Raw genomic sequence first — 17,172 nt, 5'->3', positions numbered from 1 at the left:
CTGTGTTAGTGCTGTTTGCCAGCTGGGAAAGTCTGTGAGCTGTGCAGGGATGTGCTGGAGGGGAAGTGGGGCTCTGACCCAGCTCAGAGCCAGGAGCCCGCTGCCAGGGTCACTGCATATTCCCAGGTGGAAATGTGGATCCAGGTGACCCACATGGATCACCGAGCCCAGCTCCTGCCTGCGTGCTAAACGAATCCCTGCTTACACTGGAGACTCAGTGCTCATTTCTAAAGGCTCTACTTCCTCATTGCTTATAAATGACTCTTCTTCAGCACTAAGAGATCTGCAAACACGGCTGGGGGAGATGTTGGGTTGTTGGACAATCAGTCCTGCAAATGTGACTAAATATGCACTGACCCAAACTCATTTCAGCTGCAGCTTGCAACACTGCTGGCATACTAAAGTCAAAAATTCACAGCAATATTATCTCAAGTGCCTGGAAGGAATGCATAAGTAATTTTTGTGGGGTTTTTAGCTTCTGGTGCTTTTGTGTGCAGTAATGCAAAAATGGGGGGAAAAAAAAATCAATGAATTCACTCTGCAGCTGAAAATTCACTTAGGAAAACTATTTGGGTCAGAATTAGTAATTCACCTTGAATGATCCAGAGAAAATGAAAGAAAAATAGGTAAAGAGCTAAAGTAAAAGTAGGGTATTGCATTTATATTTCTCTTTGTGGTCACATGATTACACAATAAGAATAGTTGTTATTCTTTGATTTACAAGAGTATCTGATTTTGACCATGCTGCAAAATCAAGCTGAAACTCCAAGTTCCAAGCTTTTCTGATTTTTAATACTGAAGCTAAACCATCCTGAAGTGACTTAAGAGCAGGTAGTCACTGAAGATCAAGTAACCTGACTGAATTTCTGAGTCGAGCTGAAATACCCAAATCATTACTCATTTTAGAAGACATAACCCTAAAATCCAACATTGGTTTTCTTTCATGGGTTTGAATTTGTGTCCCAAATGCAAGGAGTAGCTGGCCAGGAGTGTGGGTGTGTGATTAGAGACTGATGGCTGCACAGATTCACTGCCTGCAAAGTCCAGACTGATCTTGCTGTATGTGTGAATACACAGTGAGTGTGTGTACATATTTATATTTATGCTGTGACTCAGAGTGCTGCCTACAGTGCAGAAAACTTACTTCTAAGGAGAGACTGCACACAGTCTCCTTTTGTTGAATTACACAGCTCCTATTGTTGTATTAGCTGTTCCAAATGTCCCTTTACTGGGGATTATATCGTGGGCGGCTACTGAAAATTAACTTCAATTTTACTTTATGTTATCTTTGGGATATCTAGTAGAACTAAGTATCTCATTTAAAAGTTGTTTACATTGGTTTAATGCCCTTACCAGTATCTCTAAGCAAGAGTTTGATTGATGGCTTCTTGATAAACTGTATTTATCAACTGCTAAACTCTCCAGCAAATTAATTAGGTGATAGTTGTACTGCATCCATCAACTGTGAGCCTATCTGAGGTAAAACAGAACAAAAATGAAAAAAGCATTAACAGCTAAGCAAGTGGCCACAAAGGGGCTTTGTGGAGATAAACAGATTTATCTAATTTTTAAGAAAAATCCAGTCATTTCCAACAGCACCATGTAAGAGAGAGAAGCACAGCAGCTGTTTTGGGGAATGTTTAATACCAGTTAAATTTATGTAAATGTAATAGCTTTTAAATAGATTAGAGCAGTTACTACAGCAGTTCCAACTGGAAACATATTTGGGTTTTAGTGGCCTAAACCATGTTAAGATGAGAATATATGTATTTTTCAACTGATGTAGTGGAGCACTGCACTCTTGCTTTTATTTCTCAAGGAAAATAGTATAGATAGACTTGGATCTGACTAGCTGTGGTTTTCAGAAACGTTTGTACTTAAACATACACGTGCTTCAGAACTGAGACATGGTACATATGCTTGGAGCTTCGTTTCCAGCTGAACACGGGGCCATGGATAGTGCCTGTGCTGCAGGAATCAGGTCTGGCTAAAAGTGCTACCCAAAGCAGGGAACCTGATTCTGCCAGAAGGGTAGGACAGATCAAAAGGAAAAGAGCTGCCTTTGGATCCTTGCTATTTCTATTATCCCTTTATTTATCCCAGAATTTATGTTTCCTGCTGAAAATTCTGATGTATAAGCACCACTTGTCCCCTTTGGGACAGGAGCCCAGCCTTTATCCAGGGAAGTGTTCCACAGTGTGGTGTTGGCTGCTCTCTGTAAGATCTAGAGTAGGATGGCAGGTTAATTGGAGATCCAATCCAGTATGAAATTCCCATAACTTAGGAGCAAGTTGCCAGGCATTACTGTATTTTATTAGGGGGTTCTTAAATGGGAGGTACAGTCTGCGTGTTTGCAGGGGAGGCCTCACATTCCTTCCTTTGGTGTTGATTTCCTGCACTGATACAAGAGCCAACAAATTCCCTTACAGCACAGAGGTCATGGAATACAACTCCAAAGGCCAGTCACATGTGCCATTGCAGAAATGGGCTTCATCTCTGCTCCTGAAAATAATCTAACTATTGAAGTGCTGGAACATGGGTGCCATGTACCTGCCTATGGAATACTAAGAGACAGTAGGTGTACTTAAAATATTTTAAAAGCTAAACGGCTGAGAAAAACGTTGCAAAGAAAGGTACAGAACAGCAAGTGTAGCAGGGAAGGCTGATGGTGAGGGAGATGAGACATCAGGCTTTTGAAATACAACTGTGAAAACAGTTTTACCATCTAGGTGTGGTTGTGACATCCAGGGAGTTGGGTGGTTTGTGGGCACCAGGTAATAGAGTAAAGGCCAGTGATGCAAGCCAGACTGCCCATATTGTTAAATACACAATTTAAAAAGCGTGGCTTTTCTTTTTTCATCTGCAAGCAGCCTTTGTGGGGCATTCAACACAGAGGAGCTGTTGCAAGCTTTGAGAGGTGAGAACCACCTCAGATGCTGGCAATCCCTAGATTTTGTCTAGGGGAACAAAAGCTAAGGAAAAAACTCATTTGCATTCTGAGTGTGCTTTGTTTCTGACTGTAAAGCACTCCAGGTGTGAGTCTGAGCCCAGTGTCAACCTTTGATATCTCAGCATCCTGTGGTAAAGACTTCCACACCCTGACTGTGCGTTGTGTAGAGGAGTGTCTGTGATACATGATCTTTTCTTTCGCTGTCTCTGAATTCTGGTATCAGAAGAGAAAATGAGCACCAGTCCCTATTTTCCTTCTCCATGCCGCTTACTCTTTCATTTCTTTTTATTGTTTTCAAAGCATTTCTGGTCTTTGAAAAATTTCCTTCTTTGGAAGCCACAAAAGGATCAGCTTGCTCCCTTCCCTGTACCTTTTTCAGCAGCTTGCAGCCCATGAGGTGGGAGGGCAGAACTGTATGTGCTAATCCACACAGTCCAGATATTTCATAGAATCACAGAAACTTGGTTCTTTCCTCACAAAATGACTCTTAATCCCTCTAGACTGCATTTCATCCCTGTTACCGTTTATTCATCTAGTACCATGACATCCTTTTGCAAATCTTCATTAGTTACTTTATTTACTGCTCCAAATAACTTGTTAAAATATGTGTAAACAAAATTTATAACAAGTTAATGCAGACACCACGACCACAAGGAAATTCCTGGCTCACAGCTTTTTCCCAGTTTCCTGTTGATTTGTTCCTGAGGCTGAAACAAGTGAAGCTAATCTGTCTGAATCACCTGGGAATTTACTGGTTACTCAGGCACCCTAATTCCTGGAGGAGTCTGGCATCCACACGCCTGGATCTCATACACAGTACAATCAGTAGCCCAGATCTTTAATTCCTCCACTGCCTTCATGTATGAAAACTGGGGTGTCCATTCCTGCTTATTTTAACATTGCTCTTCTAAAAGATATTTATGGCATAAGGAAGATTTATGACTATTTCCTTTTCATTTTATAAAGGTAACTAGTTGCACTTGAAGATACATGCTGTGAAATCACCTGTGTAATGAATGCTGAAGTTTAATTCTCTCCAAATTAAGGAAAAAGTAGGGGTTTTTTTTAAAAAAAGTAGGTTTTCCTGAATCCAATCATGAGTCCAAGTTCAGTGATTCTGCTGTTCTAAAAAGCAGTGTCTCAGCTCTGTCCTGTCAGTGTTCCAGCAGAACACATTCCACACACTTGTCAGGCTTCAGGTTGAGCTGGGCTGATGATGATAGTGTTGCACCAAAGTTGAATTTGATAATAGTAATTTGAAAGTGAAGGCAGAACAACATGTCAAAAGAGATGATACTGCATTCCCAATATAGTGAGCAATAATTTGAGTCAGCACAGTGCTATTACCTACTCTCATAGATCCTTTGTTAATGTTGTTCTATGGCTCAGTTGTAAATATGCTGTTGTTGCCATATTGATTAAACCATCAGTGTTTAATTTTCCTGTCACAGTATTTCATTTGACTGCAGAAATGTAAATGCAGAAATAAGTTTCTGAATCTGGACCACAAAGACCAGTGTATTTGTGTAGCCAGATCTCCAACCACATAAGAATGGATTTTATTATTGCAGCCAGCAAGTTCAGTGGTGATAGTAATAAAATGGTTTTGATGTTACAGGACTAGGCTGTAAGTCCATTTTTAAGTAAAACAAGCCACTGATATTTGTGTTATTTCCAGTTTAAGCATTTCCTTATATGCTCAGTCTAAAACCTGTACTAATCCAGGCCTGTACCCACCCACCAGTATCACTCCTCTTGGTGTTCTGCTTGGTCTTCTTTCAAAGTTAACAATTCAAGCAGCTATTCTGAGATTTTATTGTGTTGGTCTTTTTTCAGTTTGAAACCTTATTTACCCCATTGACTCTTAACCCAAGATAAAGATTTTCCAAAGATTTCTCTTGATTAATGAAGCACATTTTTCTTCTTTGACTAAATGATTAGTTTAGTGTTTGGATGCCTAATTTTTAGATGCCAGAAATCAGGTGTGTTGATTTATACCTTGAGAGCTGACTGTTGGCCTGTATTGAGACATGCATTATGTTGCATTTTCTTATGCTTTGTGTAGCAGCTTAAATCAGGCCTATCATGTATTTGAGGGCTGTTTCTGAATCAGTTTTTGAAAGATTGAGGATACTTGAAGAGTAGATTATGAAGTGTTTTGTATATAAACACAATAGACTGAATTGGGTATTATAAAAACAAAAGTTCATCTTCTCACAAAGGTTAATCCAACGGTGCATTTGGCATGGGAATTAGAAGTACTGCTTAAAATATCAAGAGAGATTTTCTGTGGTTTCTGTTTTAATCTTAAAATGAAGAATTGTCTAATAGAAACAACAAGTCTTGAGAAAGCAGATACTTTTTGCCCTCTTTGAATAGGAAATGTTAATTGAGCTAAGCTAAATTGCTGCTACACTGACTCACTGCTCACACTGTAATTTAAGAAACAAACAGTATCCTCATAGGCCAGAGACCTCTGTAAATCGCCTTGAGCAGTGAGATCTCTTTTCTCCCTTCTGAATTGGCATTTGGAAGTTACAGGCCTTCCTTCAAGAATGGATTTAAGACATACCAAAGGAATACAATTCAGAAGCATGTATATAAATCCAGTGAGGTACAAAACATCAGTGAGATGGAAAGACAGCACCACACCAGCTCTGGGACAATACTATTTCCAGAGGTTGTAGCAAGTAAGCAAGTATTGTCTTTCTTGTGTTCTGAGGTTTCCTCTGTGCTGAGATTATGAAGTGCTCTGTGCTCTCAGCCCGGAGGTTCAAAGGTGCACAGGCTGGAGTGTCAGCCACGCTTCCCAGGAACATCAGCTAGGCCTCTGAGGGCAGCACTAGCACTGGAAAAGCTCCGAGTGTGCAAAGGACTGGAGCTGCAGTGTTTGACACCTTCACTCTGCTGTAGCTGCAGTAAGTACACACACCAGGGCTGTTCTCAGGGCAAGGGCTGTATTCAGGTCTGTGGAGGAAGAGGAATAGTCCTGGTTACACAGCAAAAAGCCCCAGGAGCACATTCAGCTGCCCACTTGGGCTACAACATTGGACACTTCCCACATATGCAATAAACGCTCAGCTGCTAAAGCGTTTTGATGAGCACCAAGGGTCACGGTAAACATTCTTCTGATGGAGGTTGTTTTGGGCTGCAGTGCCTGATATTCCTCATATACTGCATCAAATACTTCTAAGTCTGAATATTGATTATGTAACATTGACAAAACCCCTAGAATATACTGCAGGATGAAAAAAGATTTGGGTTAAGATTCTCTCTGTAGTCTAAGTCTTTGTGAGCCTTGGCTAAAAAAATACTTCACAGATCTGGTTTTTTTTTAGAAAATGCTTGTTATTAATGGGAATTCCATATTAAAATGCAGCAATTTTGAAAAAAAATTCAAAATATTATATAATTATATATATATATATAATATAAAAGAATAAGTACTTTCAGATTTGACATTTAATTTTTGCTTGGAAATTTGCTTTTCATTTTAAATGTTGCAATTAAATTGCAAATCTAGTTGAAATATTTGATTGTATGGAAACATTTTCAAAGAGTCTTCTAGGACATTTCAAAATAATCTCAGAATATAAACATTATTTTAAATTATGAAAATTAAGGCAAAATAATAATAATGAAAAACTTTCTGGGACCCAGGTGTACTTTCCAGCCCCCTGTGAGACATGCCTGGTTTTGGTGACTGGAGCATTCTGGCCTCTGGTTCACTTCCACCAAAGACAAAAGCAAATCCTGCTGTTGAGATAACAAGTATGTACCAGTGAACAAAAAATAGGTAAGAAGAAGAGTGAAATGTCACATCTACACGAGGAGAAAAGCAGGCCCGGTGCAACTGGCAATTTCTGGTTTGGGGAAGCTGACAGCCTGTTCTCCTGAGCTGATCCATCACGGAGATGTAATGCTTTCTGAGAGGAGGAGTGATAGGCTGGCTGAACTTGAGATTAAAAAAGGAATTTGATGGGAGCAGGGAAGAATGCTCTGATTATCTTTTCTTTCGGCACAGGTGCAAATCTCCCACTGCGGTGTTTAAAGGTCAGCTATACCAGGCAGAGGCAGAGAGATTTAATAGAAGTGGAGGCGATGATGAAGTGAACTTTGTGTTCTTCATCCCTTCCCTTGGTACGCGAATATACCTTTCCTCTGTCGTTTGATCTAATAATACTGACTTCAGATCTGCCAATACATAAATTTGACACTTCAGCCCGTGGCTTAATTCTTGCCATGTGTTTTTCAGTTTTGCCTGTATTTCAATATACAAACGAGGGTCAGTAAAAACAGCACGTATATTTAAGTGCATCAGTGTTGTGAGCTGTTGATATAGAGCAACAGAGGCGTGCAGGACACAGAGTGTTGCTCAAAAAACAAATTTGCAAGTTAGTACAAAGATTCCTATTGAAGGTGAATTGTCCTTAAGAGAGCATTTAAGAGAAACTAAACTAAAAGCTGTAAAGGAAAAAAGCCCATGAGTTATTAAAATGCATATTGTTTCTATTTCTATAAGAATATTGAGGTTCTAGATATAAATAGATTAAAAATGATGTTTCATTTAATGCTGTTAGAATTACAATGCCATTTTGGCAAACAATATCGAAGAACTTACATATGGTAAAATTAAATGTTTTCAGCATTTGCAGTTCATTTTCCAAATGTTTGCAAAAATGAGGACAGTGGAAACAATAGCAAGTATCTGGTAACCAAAAATAATATTGACAATAAATGAATAAGCATGCTGAAGAAAGCCCTTCCTTTCTCCCAAAAGGTAAAACACAGCCACTGGCTCTTGAACTAAAGCTGTCTACATCTGCCTCTTGTGGAAAACAGCTCTGCCAAAAGTCAGTTTTAACATGGAATCTGCCAAATCTAACAGGTTGCTGATTATTTTCTATACAAACAGTAATTATTTCTCTTTAAGTACAATGGGAAAAGTCTTACACTTGAGTCTGTTTTATTGCCATGCATGTAAAAGATGATAGCTCTTATTCGCCACCTTGTCTGATTTTGGATGTAATTTGCTACATCTTTCTATGTCCAATTTTAAATGTAGTGACCCAGAAAACTGGGTTGAGAGCAACTTTCCATAGGCCTGGAAGATGCAACAAAAACATCCCAAACAAATCATCTCGCTCTTGTACTTTCCTGAGTGTACAACAGCCAACTTTCAAGCAGCCTGTGACAGCTGCTACTTTTGCCTCTGAACACCCAGTTCTTCAGGACTGCATTCTTTCACCTCCATGGAAAGTTAAGGTCCATGGAAATAAAACTCCTTGAACTCTGAAAAACAACAACCCCCCTGATTTGATACCAAATATATGCTTGTATAGTTTCCTGACAGATAGCAGCTTAATCTAAAATGGATTTAACAATCCTTTAATTTTGCCTTGTATATCAAAGAACTGCATGTATAAAGTCATGTCAATTGGAAGACTGATTTCTTTCTGCCACCTTCAAAGACAATTGGGAATTGAGTATTCTCAGCACTACTCCTATTTCTATCAGTTTTAATCCCAGACTGGTAAACACAAAGTAAAAATAACATTTTAATCCTTCATTGCCTCTTTTTTAATATTGATTTTACTGTGCTATTGAAAAACAAAACTACTTCTGACAATGGCAGAACTTCAAAACCGTGTGTGTAGAGGTCAAACTGACAGATTACTGGAACATCTTCATTAACTATCAGAATATCAGAAGAGAACGGAATCTTTTATCATTCTCCTTTGGAGTATAATCAGAGGACAAGAAGCATGAATCCTGTTATGTGGAAGTTTTTAGTTTCAGGCTGTTCAATGCTAAGGGTTTTCATCCCCAGATCTAAGATCCAAGTCAAGGGCTTGTCATTTTTTTGCTGTTGCCTTTGCACTTACTGTTCTTCTTTAACCCATTATTATTACTTTCAGTGTATGATCATATATGTCAAAATAGCAGTTGAAGACTGCAAGCTGTAAAATATATCCTCATATCTAGTTTTGTGGTTTAGTTGTGTACAGAAGCGTGCACAGCAGCTGTCCTGAGGATACAGGGTCCCTTTGCACAATGGGGTCTGCAGGCACTGAGCTCCAGCGTGGCTTTCTGCTCAGAGAGCATCCAACTGTGGAGCAGTTAGCATATGGAGATGGGGATGCAGAACAGTGGTCAGCATTTTGGGAATAAAATGTGTCTGTCAGCAGATTAAGATGTCATTTTTGTAAATAAGATAAGCTCTTTTAAGCACGATCAACATTTATGAATGGGAAGTGGATTTTCATTACATTACCATGCTAATTAACCCTCCTCTCTTATCACCACATTCTTTAATTTATTTTTTTTCTCTCAGTTAGTGAGCTAATGCTTTGTTCTTGAGAGGAAAAGCACCCAATTTTCGTTTGGTAATTTCTGTACATCCTCAGTTGGTGTGATTGGGAGTTGCCATTTGGTCTCCCCTTGTTGCTGTCTGACTTTCTGCCCCTCAGGAGAGGCGTGTGTGCCGCCTCCCCATGCAGGCAGGGCTGGGTAATGCCCCACGAGGGATGTGAGGGCACTGGGGGCTCCTTTCTCATTCAGTTAAATCCAAACTCCTCAGTGGACCCATTGGAGTAACCTGACTGCTGACTTCACTAATTTTAGCAAGCCTGTGATTAGCAATACTAATCTAACTACAAAATAAAATTAAAAAAAAAAATCAACCCCAAAAAGCACTACTTCATTTTACTTAGGGACACTTTTTTTTTTTTTTTTTTTCCTGCAGATGTTTAAAAACCAGTTTTGGTGTCTGAAACACAAAGGCAGTGGTGGTAAGCCCAGGAGTTGGGTGTAAAGCCCAGCTTTCCCATTGCAGTGAGTTTGCCAAGTCGCTGGGGGCAGCCTACAAACCCACTGCTGCCAGCTGTTGCTCCAGCTGGGGGTGTTTGCAGGGAGCCTGCAACAGGTAAAGGTGCCTCACCTAAAGATGGTAATGGTATTTGAGGGGAAGGGTTGTGTGGAATTACTTCTAAAATTAAAGGCAGCACGGGAATGATGCACAAATTCTTTTTAAATGTAAAAAAAAGTACCCTGTTCTAATAGAAGCAGTCTGGCAACGGTAATTGAGAGGTGGCAAGCAGATGGAAGGAGGCCTTTAAAGACAGGTAACTTGTTTCTGGATGTTTTGGAGCTGGTGGACAGATGCTCGATGGAGAGCTAATGTGGTCAAGACAGCGAATTAAGAAAATGAATTCAATAAAATTCAGTTAAAGTCAGGCATGTACTTCTAAGTGTATGTAAGCTTTAAGACTTTGAACCTTGCTGTTTAGGGGCTCACAGAGTTCTAGCATTTTGCAGCAAGTCCTGAATTAATAATGCAAGGATTTTTGTACCTCTGTATAATTAATCAAATAAGGTCCAACTTTCCTATTACTGACTGAACTACAGGTGATAAATGGTGACATTTTCATTAATCCTCTTAATCACAGCCTTTATTGTGTAAGTGAAGCAAGGGAAAAACAGATAAACAACCCAAAGACTTTCTGTGTCTGAGGGGTGCATTTCAGCAGCTGGAAGTGTCAAGCACCTCATGCAGCGTGCTGGGGTTCCAGGAGCTCCCAAGGGAAGTGGCCTCCCCAGCAGGATACACTGCTTAACATCTGTGATACTGTACAGAGAGCTGACACAAGTGTGTTGGCACTGACTTCTTGCCTTTTATTACTGCAGAAACCAGATTACAAGTTCCTCAGCATATTAGAAATTGTGATAATTGTGATTCCATTATATCCCCAGAAGTCTCATAATTTTGATACATTGATCTGTAATGAGCCAGTCAGCTGTAACAGAATAATTCCAAAGGTGCCAAAAAAGGCACTCATCATCAAAATACTAACATCATTTTACTAAAGCTTGTGCTTCACAAATACCAAACAAGTCTCTCTGTTCATTTGTTAGGGTTAGCTGGCTTGTTTTTATTTTTTTCCCTTGGAATATGAATGCTGTGATAATTGTTAAAGGAAGAGGTTTACTCTTCATCATTTTAAACTGAAAGAGGGTAGGTTTAGATGGAGTAGGAGTGTCGTTCCGATTGGGAACGGCGATAAAGAACGACACGGACCCTCAAGGGGGTCACAACACGAGAATTCCCTAGTTTAATTGCTTCAGGCCTGTCTTATAGACAGATACGTGGAAAGTACAGAAAAGAAACTCTTATTGGCTAGCAAAGTGCTACATTACCATCATTGGTCAGTGGCACACTACCCCCCTGACTCTCTCCAGCAAGGGAAAACAAGAGGACAGACAAACAGCACCTGGCAGTTGTTTTCTGTCTCTGAGGATTGTTTTGAAATCCTCCTTTGAATTCCCAGGCTAGCTTCTCAGGCAGGACTGAGAGGCTATGGGCCTGCAGTTTCTGCAGCTCCCTGCAGCCTGTTCCAAAGCTAGCATCCATAACTCACCCTTTCTGTTAGAAAAAATAAAAAGAGCAGTGTTTGTTACATCCTGCTGGGCCCTTGCAGGAGAGAGAACAAACACAGCACAAGAGGTTTCTTTGCTAGAACTTTGAATGGATGCTGATCTAGAATTAATTTAGAATTTTGGCTTATGTTTTGGTATTTAAGATTTGTTTTCCTTGCAAGGACTTGATGGTTGAGTCTAATATTTCTAATTCAGTGAATTAATACACACACTATATACAACACTGTTAGTCTGTTCGAATTGACAGTCTAACATGTCAACAGAGTAGTTTGAAAGAACACCAAAGTGATAAAAACAATGCACAATGCAATTTATGCTGCTTTGATCCCCTCTTCTTATCCCGTTTTTTTGGGGTTTTTTTCCACTGGATTTTCTCTTCAAATATAATTGAGGGGTTTTTGAGGGATTTATAAAGTTTACATGGTTGCTGTTGTTGTTTGTCGGGTCTGAACAGTAGTTTATGAATTTCAGGAAGGTTCAGGGAATTCGAAGTTACCATCTCCTCGCGGCTGGTTGTCAGCTCTGTAAACACAAGACTTAAAAGGTACAAAGTGAGTAAGTTTGGGTCCCACAGGGACTGCAGGACTGTGGCGTGGCTCAGGCCGCTGGAGCTGACGGACTCGTCGAGGTATTTTTTCGGGTTGGTGCGGAAGGTCCCGGCGGAGGGGCCTGCCGCTGTCTTTCTCTCCCCCTGCCACCTTTATGGGTGCGGGGGGGGCCCTGCTAGAACTCAGATCAGGAGCGCAGCACGGCAAGCGCGGGGGGAGCGAGGCTCACCCCCCTCCTCTCTCCGCTGGAGCGTGTTTCGCGCACGCGCGGGGCGAGCGAAGCCGCCGGCCCCCCCCCCCTCGCCGCTCTTTCGCCAGCACTTCGGACGCGGGGGAGGGCGATGCCCGCCACAGGCCTGGCCTCAGCCTCAGATCTGTGCTTGGGCTCGGGTTTTTCGGGGTTCTCGCGGCCGGCCGGCAGCCACTCGGTCCGCGGCCGGTGGTGGCGGGCAGGTGCAGGGGGAATGCAAGGTTGCTGTTTCTCCTCCGCCCGCCGCTCCTCTGCCGGGGGCAGCCACGCGCCCTGCCGCGTTGGTACACGGGGGGTTTTCTTGCCTGGGCCCCCCGGCGGCGGCGGCCCGCATCATTCCTGAGCCGCGCTCGGACACCTCGGCGGTGGCGGCCCAGGGTGTTCTGGACCCGCGCTCGGACTCCTCGGCGGCGGCGGCCCAGGGTGTTCTGGACCCGTGCTTGGACCCCTCGGCGGCGGCGCCCTGCGCGCCGGGCACGGGGGGGGCTGAAGAGAGGCCCCTCTGCTGGCAAAGCCCGCGCGCCGAGCTCCGCGGATGGCGAGCGCTCAAACCCCCCTGGAGAGGGAGATCTTCGGTCCGCGGGTTGCTCCCGCTCACCGCCAAAGTCCTCTGAGAGTCCGGGCAGAGCTGAAAGAGTACTACATAGCTCACTCATGGTTTCATCTCTCAGTTTCCCATCTTGTACAACGGAGGAACTTTCGGCATCAAAGTTTCTCATCCCGGTTTCACTGTCCTCAGACTGGCTCTGTTTCAGCGCTTTAAAAAGCACTCCCCAGGTGGCTGCCAGGCTACACACGCTGATATCTCCGTTAATGAATTCCGACCATAAATGGTTCTCTATCGACAGCCAAAGTTCGAGATCAAAGGCATTGTCCATAGTTATATCAAAACCTTGCTCTTTTACCCACTGAAATAAAGCACGCATGGCATCTTCAGAAACACTGAGTCCCATGCGGGGCAGGGCATCCTGCCATGCAAGGTAGGCAAGCTGTTCATGAGCTGAAGTACAGTTCCCCATTATGAGGACTTGATCTTGGCGGCTCCGCGAATGCAATTATGCACACGCTATCGGCTCAGACCCGGGATTTTGAGCTCTGCTTCACCAAGATGGCCGTTCCAAACCCACTCACAGGCAGGTTCCACTATCCCGTTGGTTTCCAGAACCAGCTTCCTCTAGGAAAGCCCGGGAGAATTCCACTTACCCCTCCAGGGGGAAGGGCTGGCTTTTTCCCCGCTCACTGCTTACCCTCAGGGGATTAGCAGAAGTCATGTCGGTTGCTTTCTGACCTCGGGGGTCGGCTGCACTTCACGTCGGGTTACCGGACCTCGAGGGTCGGTTCAACATCACGTCGGGGTCACCAGATGTCGTTCCGATTGGGAACGGCGATAAAGAACGACACGGACCCTCAAGGGGGTCACAACACGAGAATTCCCTAGTTTATTGCTTCAGCCCTGTCTTATAGACAGATACGTGGAAAGTACAGAAAAGAAACTCTTATTGGCTAGCAAAGTGCTACATTACCATCATTGGTCAGTGGCACACTGCCCCCCTGACTCTCTCCTGCAAGGTAAAAAAAAGGACAGACAAACAGCACCTGGCAGTTGTTTTCTGTCTCTGAGGATTGTTTTGAAATCCTCCTTTGAATTCCCAGGCTAGCTTCTCAGGCAGGACTGAGAGGCTATGGGCCTGCAGTTTCTGCAGCTCCCTGCAGCCTGTTCCAAAGCTAGCATCCATATAGGAGGAAGGAATTGTTCCCTGTGAGGATGGTGAGGCACTGGCACAGGCTGCCCAGAGAAGTTGCCCTGTCCCTGGCAGTGTCCAAGGCCAGGCTGGACAGAGCTTGGAGCAGCCTGGACTGGTGGGATGTATCCCTGCCCACAGCACTGGATTATCCCTTTCAACCCAAAGCATTCTATGCTTTAAAGGGTATTTTCCTGATGACTGGGCAACGATTTGGCTTGCTCAATTTAACCACCTCTCTGGGAATCTTCCTGGTTATTTTACCAATGGCAAATGGCTTTTGAACCAGTGTTTTTCCTGCCACTGCCTGGGTGATGCTTTTTACAAGAGTGTATTTTGTGACATGAATTTATAGATACACTGAAATAACTCATAAACATTTTTGTTCTGAAATGCAGTTTGTACACAATACCTAGAGGAACTATGTCATATCTTGCTTGTGTTTGAGACAAGAGAGCAAAAAGTAGGGCAAATTATTTTATAATACAGGCATAGCAGCATAAATGAAATTAAAAAAGAAGAGTGGATGGGGGAAAAAAAAAAAGTAAGGAAAATATCAGAAAACATTGTGGGAAGCCATGGAGTAGAATTCTGTTTAGAAAGAAGGTGAATGATCATTGTTTATCAGGAAGTTGGACATGTTTTTGTTTATGACAGCTTGGCTGAGACAAAAGGAACACCCTACTAGGTACTTCCCTTTGGTTTTATTCAACTTCTGCAGAAGTTTTCTAAAAGAATCTGAACATCAAAACTGAGTGATGTGCAGTAATGTCAGTGTAGTTACTGCCAAGGAATTCACATGGTTTACATTTTAACATCATTGTACTTAATGGCTTTTTAATAACTGTTAGGCTAGCATTCAAAATACTGAGTTAATGACAAATTTCTAAAACCTTCTGAAAAACACAGGCTGGTCCAGCTAGGTGTAAGGAAGGTCCTTGCTAGGCTCAGCAGACAGAACTAACCTGTGCAGACATGCTGTCTCCATATGAACTCAGTCACACTATCACCGTCACTTACCCAGCTGGGGCACCGAGGGGACAGAGGACAGCAGTAGCCATATCCTAGGACCTTTTGTGATGGGAAGTTCAGATCAGCATGTTCTGAGATTTAGCTTAATTAACCAGGAGTCATTTGTAGATTTAAATTCTAGACTTCCCTGCACAGAGATTTGTTTCCTTTGAAATGTGACTCCTGCATGTCTTTTGGTTGCTGTTGGACAGGTGTCTGCTGTGCATGAGGATCATTTCTTGTCAGGGCATCGCTCTACAGTGAAAAACAGTCAACTCATTTGCCTCTTTTCAAGACCAGTGTACTGTAAAGAAGATAGAATCCCCCAGGAGTTTTTCAGTGAACTTAGTGTGATCACATTTCTGCAGTTTGAATTCTATGCACATGCTTTTGGGTGAGCCCACACTGACGCTTCAGACAGCACTGCAATCTGCAGTTTGCAATCTGGACAATTTTATATGTGAGTTTTGGTTGGAAGGTTTATGAACAGTTTTAAATGTTTTCTTTGTGATCAGTTTCACATTTCCTAGATCAGAAATCACACACCAAAAATTGGTCAAGGGTTTCTTATAAAATGTTTTATGAACCTTTAAACTCCATTAACAGAAACAGAGACTTCCACTGCCACAGAAACATGGCTTTCATGAGTAGAAAAAGAGGAGAATAAAAACTAATAAACCTAAGAAAATTACTGATTCATTTAAGGGATAAAGGAAGGGTGAAAATTAAAGAGAGGACTAATTACATTTTTACAAGATATTTGAAATGTAAGCTATATTGAATGCATAAGGACGTACCGTAATGCAGTGATGATGGAACACGTAAGAATTTACCGTGTGTGCCTGTGGATGGCGGCTCTTGCGGTGTGGGGGAGAGAGCTGTGTCTGTCCTGTGGGACCCTCACAAACACACACACACAGAGCTGTGTCTGTCCTGTGGGACCCTCACAAACACACACACACAGAGCTGTGTCTGTCCTGTGGGACCCTCACAAACACACTCAGAGCTGTGTCTGTCCTGTGGGACCCTCACAAACACACACACACAGAGCTGTGTCTGTCCTGTGGGACCCTCACAAACACACACAGAGCTGTGTCTGTCCTGTGGGACCCTCACAAACACACACAGAGCTGTGTCTGTCCTGTGGGACCCTCACAAACACACACAGAGCTGTGTCTGTCCTGTGGGACCCACACAAACACACACACAAACAGAGCTGTGAGTGACGGGGCCCTGACACAGACACAGAGCGCTGTGAGCGACGGGAGCCTCAGGCACTCGAAGCTCGGACCGACAGCTCCCTCACAAGCCCGCGCACCGCTGTGTGCAATAAGGCGCCGTTTGCAGCTGCTCAGGGCGCGCCCGCCCCACCCGCTTCTAGAAGGTTCGGAGCGGGGGCCGCACTGCCGCGGGCGGCTTTGGCTGCACGTTCCCGCATGGCCCTTTCAACGCGGGTTTCTGTCATCTGCCGCTGGAATCCCGCTGTCCCTGCCTTTGGAATTAAGCTGTTTTGTTCATCGGAATTCCACCTTTTTGGCCGCCGGTGCTGAAGGGAAGCGTTGCGGGCAGGGCGGGCCTGTGAAACCAGCTACAGCCGTGAGTTTTCTGCTTTGTCCTCTACTTGGAGATGTTTTTACTGGTTTGAAAACTCCACCAGGGAGCCTTGGTGGCCTTGCTGCTTTAAGGGGTAACTTCGTGCAGCATAAGTTCTAAGACAGCAATCTGTGAGGCAACAAGAGAAAACAATACGTTAGGAGTTTTTTTTCCCCTTGAGTTATAAAATTTTCAGTCTCCGTTGCTGGAGACAAAATGGCGCCCGTTGCGTGAAGGGGTGCGGCTCGGCAATGGTGAGAGATAGGCAACATGCTCTGGGGTGGTTTTGGGTCGCTATTGGGGTTTAGTTTTTACCCTTTGTCATTTAGTTCAAAGCTGTCTGGGGATGGAGTATTACCTGCGCTTACCACTTTTTCGAGTCCTCTTTAGGGGAAGCAGGACAACAAAAGACTAAAGGTCTATTCCAAAGGCTGGAGGGAGCCACTTGGGTTGGAGAGAGATTCCAGGAGTGCTGCAAGAGGGAATTGACTCCTGATAAGCTTTGGAAATGGGATTGGTTTTCTTTCTGAAAAGCCACCGCTTGAAAAGAATTATTTAAATGCACACGATGTGTACTTGTGTGAAGTGGGAGAGCTTGGTGGTTCTGTATTACATAAGCTGCCTTAGGCTCTGGCTTGCTTT

At 43.1% G+C, this 17,172-nt stretch overlaps 2 protein-coding genes across 9 annotated transcripts in view; one reads left to right on the top strand and one right to left on the bottom strand.

The window, feature by feature from the left end:
- The window catches only part of CTNNA3 (catenin alpha 3), a 399,590-nt gene that overhangs the window by 239,541 nt on the left and 142,877 nt on the right, over positions 1–17,172 (top strand). The window contains exon 1 of one of the 7 annotated variants that reach the window (XM_086900645.1): positions 16,162–16,533. The exons of 5 other annotated variants lie outside the window; for them this stretch is intronic. Coding sequence is in view for 1 of the 2 variants with exons in the window: in XM_086900646.1 (XP_086756772.1) it covers positions 16,782–16,784 (3 nt within the window). In the remaining variant the exon portion in view is untranslated. Of the gene's footprint in view, positions 1–16,161; positions 16,534–16,743; positions 16,785–17,172 lie in introns of those variants that run through there. One more of the 7 variants, XM_086900646.1, reaches the window with a different exon arrangement.
- LOC147651991 (uncharacterized) lies at positions 1,626–16,777 on the bottom strand. 2 transcript variants are annotated; one of them, XR_015290099.1, is made up of 3 exons: positions 15,980–16,252; positions 15,735–15,936; positions 1,626–5,917 (listed from the first exon to the last, which is right to left on the bottom strand). XR_015290099.1 is itself a non-coding variant. In XM_086900653.1 (2 exons), the coding sequence occupies exon 2, from the start codon at positions 13,201–13,203 to the stop codon at positions 12,160–12,162; it is 1,044 nt and encodes a 347-aa protein (XP_086756779.1). In that variant the 5' UTR covers positions 13,204–15,936; positions 15,976–16,777; the 3' UTR covers positions 11,116–12,159. The 2 variants fall into 2 exon arrangements, 1 of the variants encoding a protein (XP_086756779.1); XM_086900653.1 differs by lacking the exon at positions 1,626–5,917 and having other exon boundaries at positions 11,116–15,936; positions 15,976–16,777.

The sequence above is a fragment of the Cyanistes caeruleus genome, chromosome 8 (assembly GCF_971803275.1).
Source record: "Cyanistes caeruleus chromosome 8, bCyaCae1.hap1.1, whole genome shotgun sequence".
Classification (NCBI taxonomy): domain Eukaryota; kingdom Metazoa; phylum Chordata; class Aves; order Passeriformes; family Paridae; genus Cyanistes; species Cyanistes caeruleus.
Note: the sequence above shows the minus strand (reverse complement) of the source record. Positions and strands in the feature narration are given on the sequence as shown.

Coding starts and splice junctions, on each gene's coding strand:
- LOC147651991 (XM_086900653.1), bottom strand. CDS start 13,203: ATGGGGAACTGTACTTCAGCTCATGAACAGCTTGCCTACCTTGCATGG.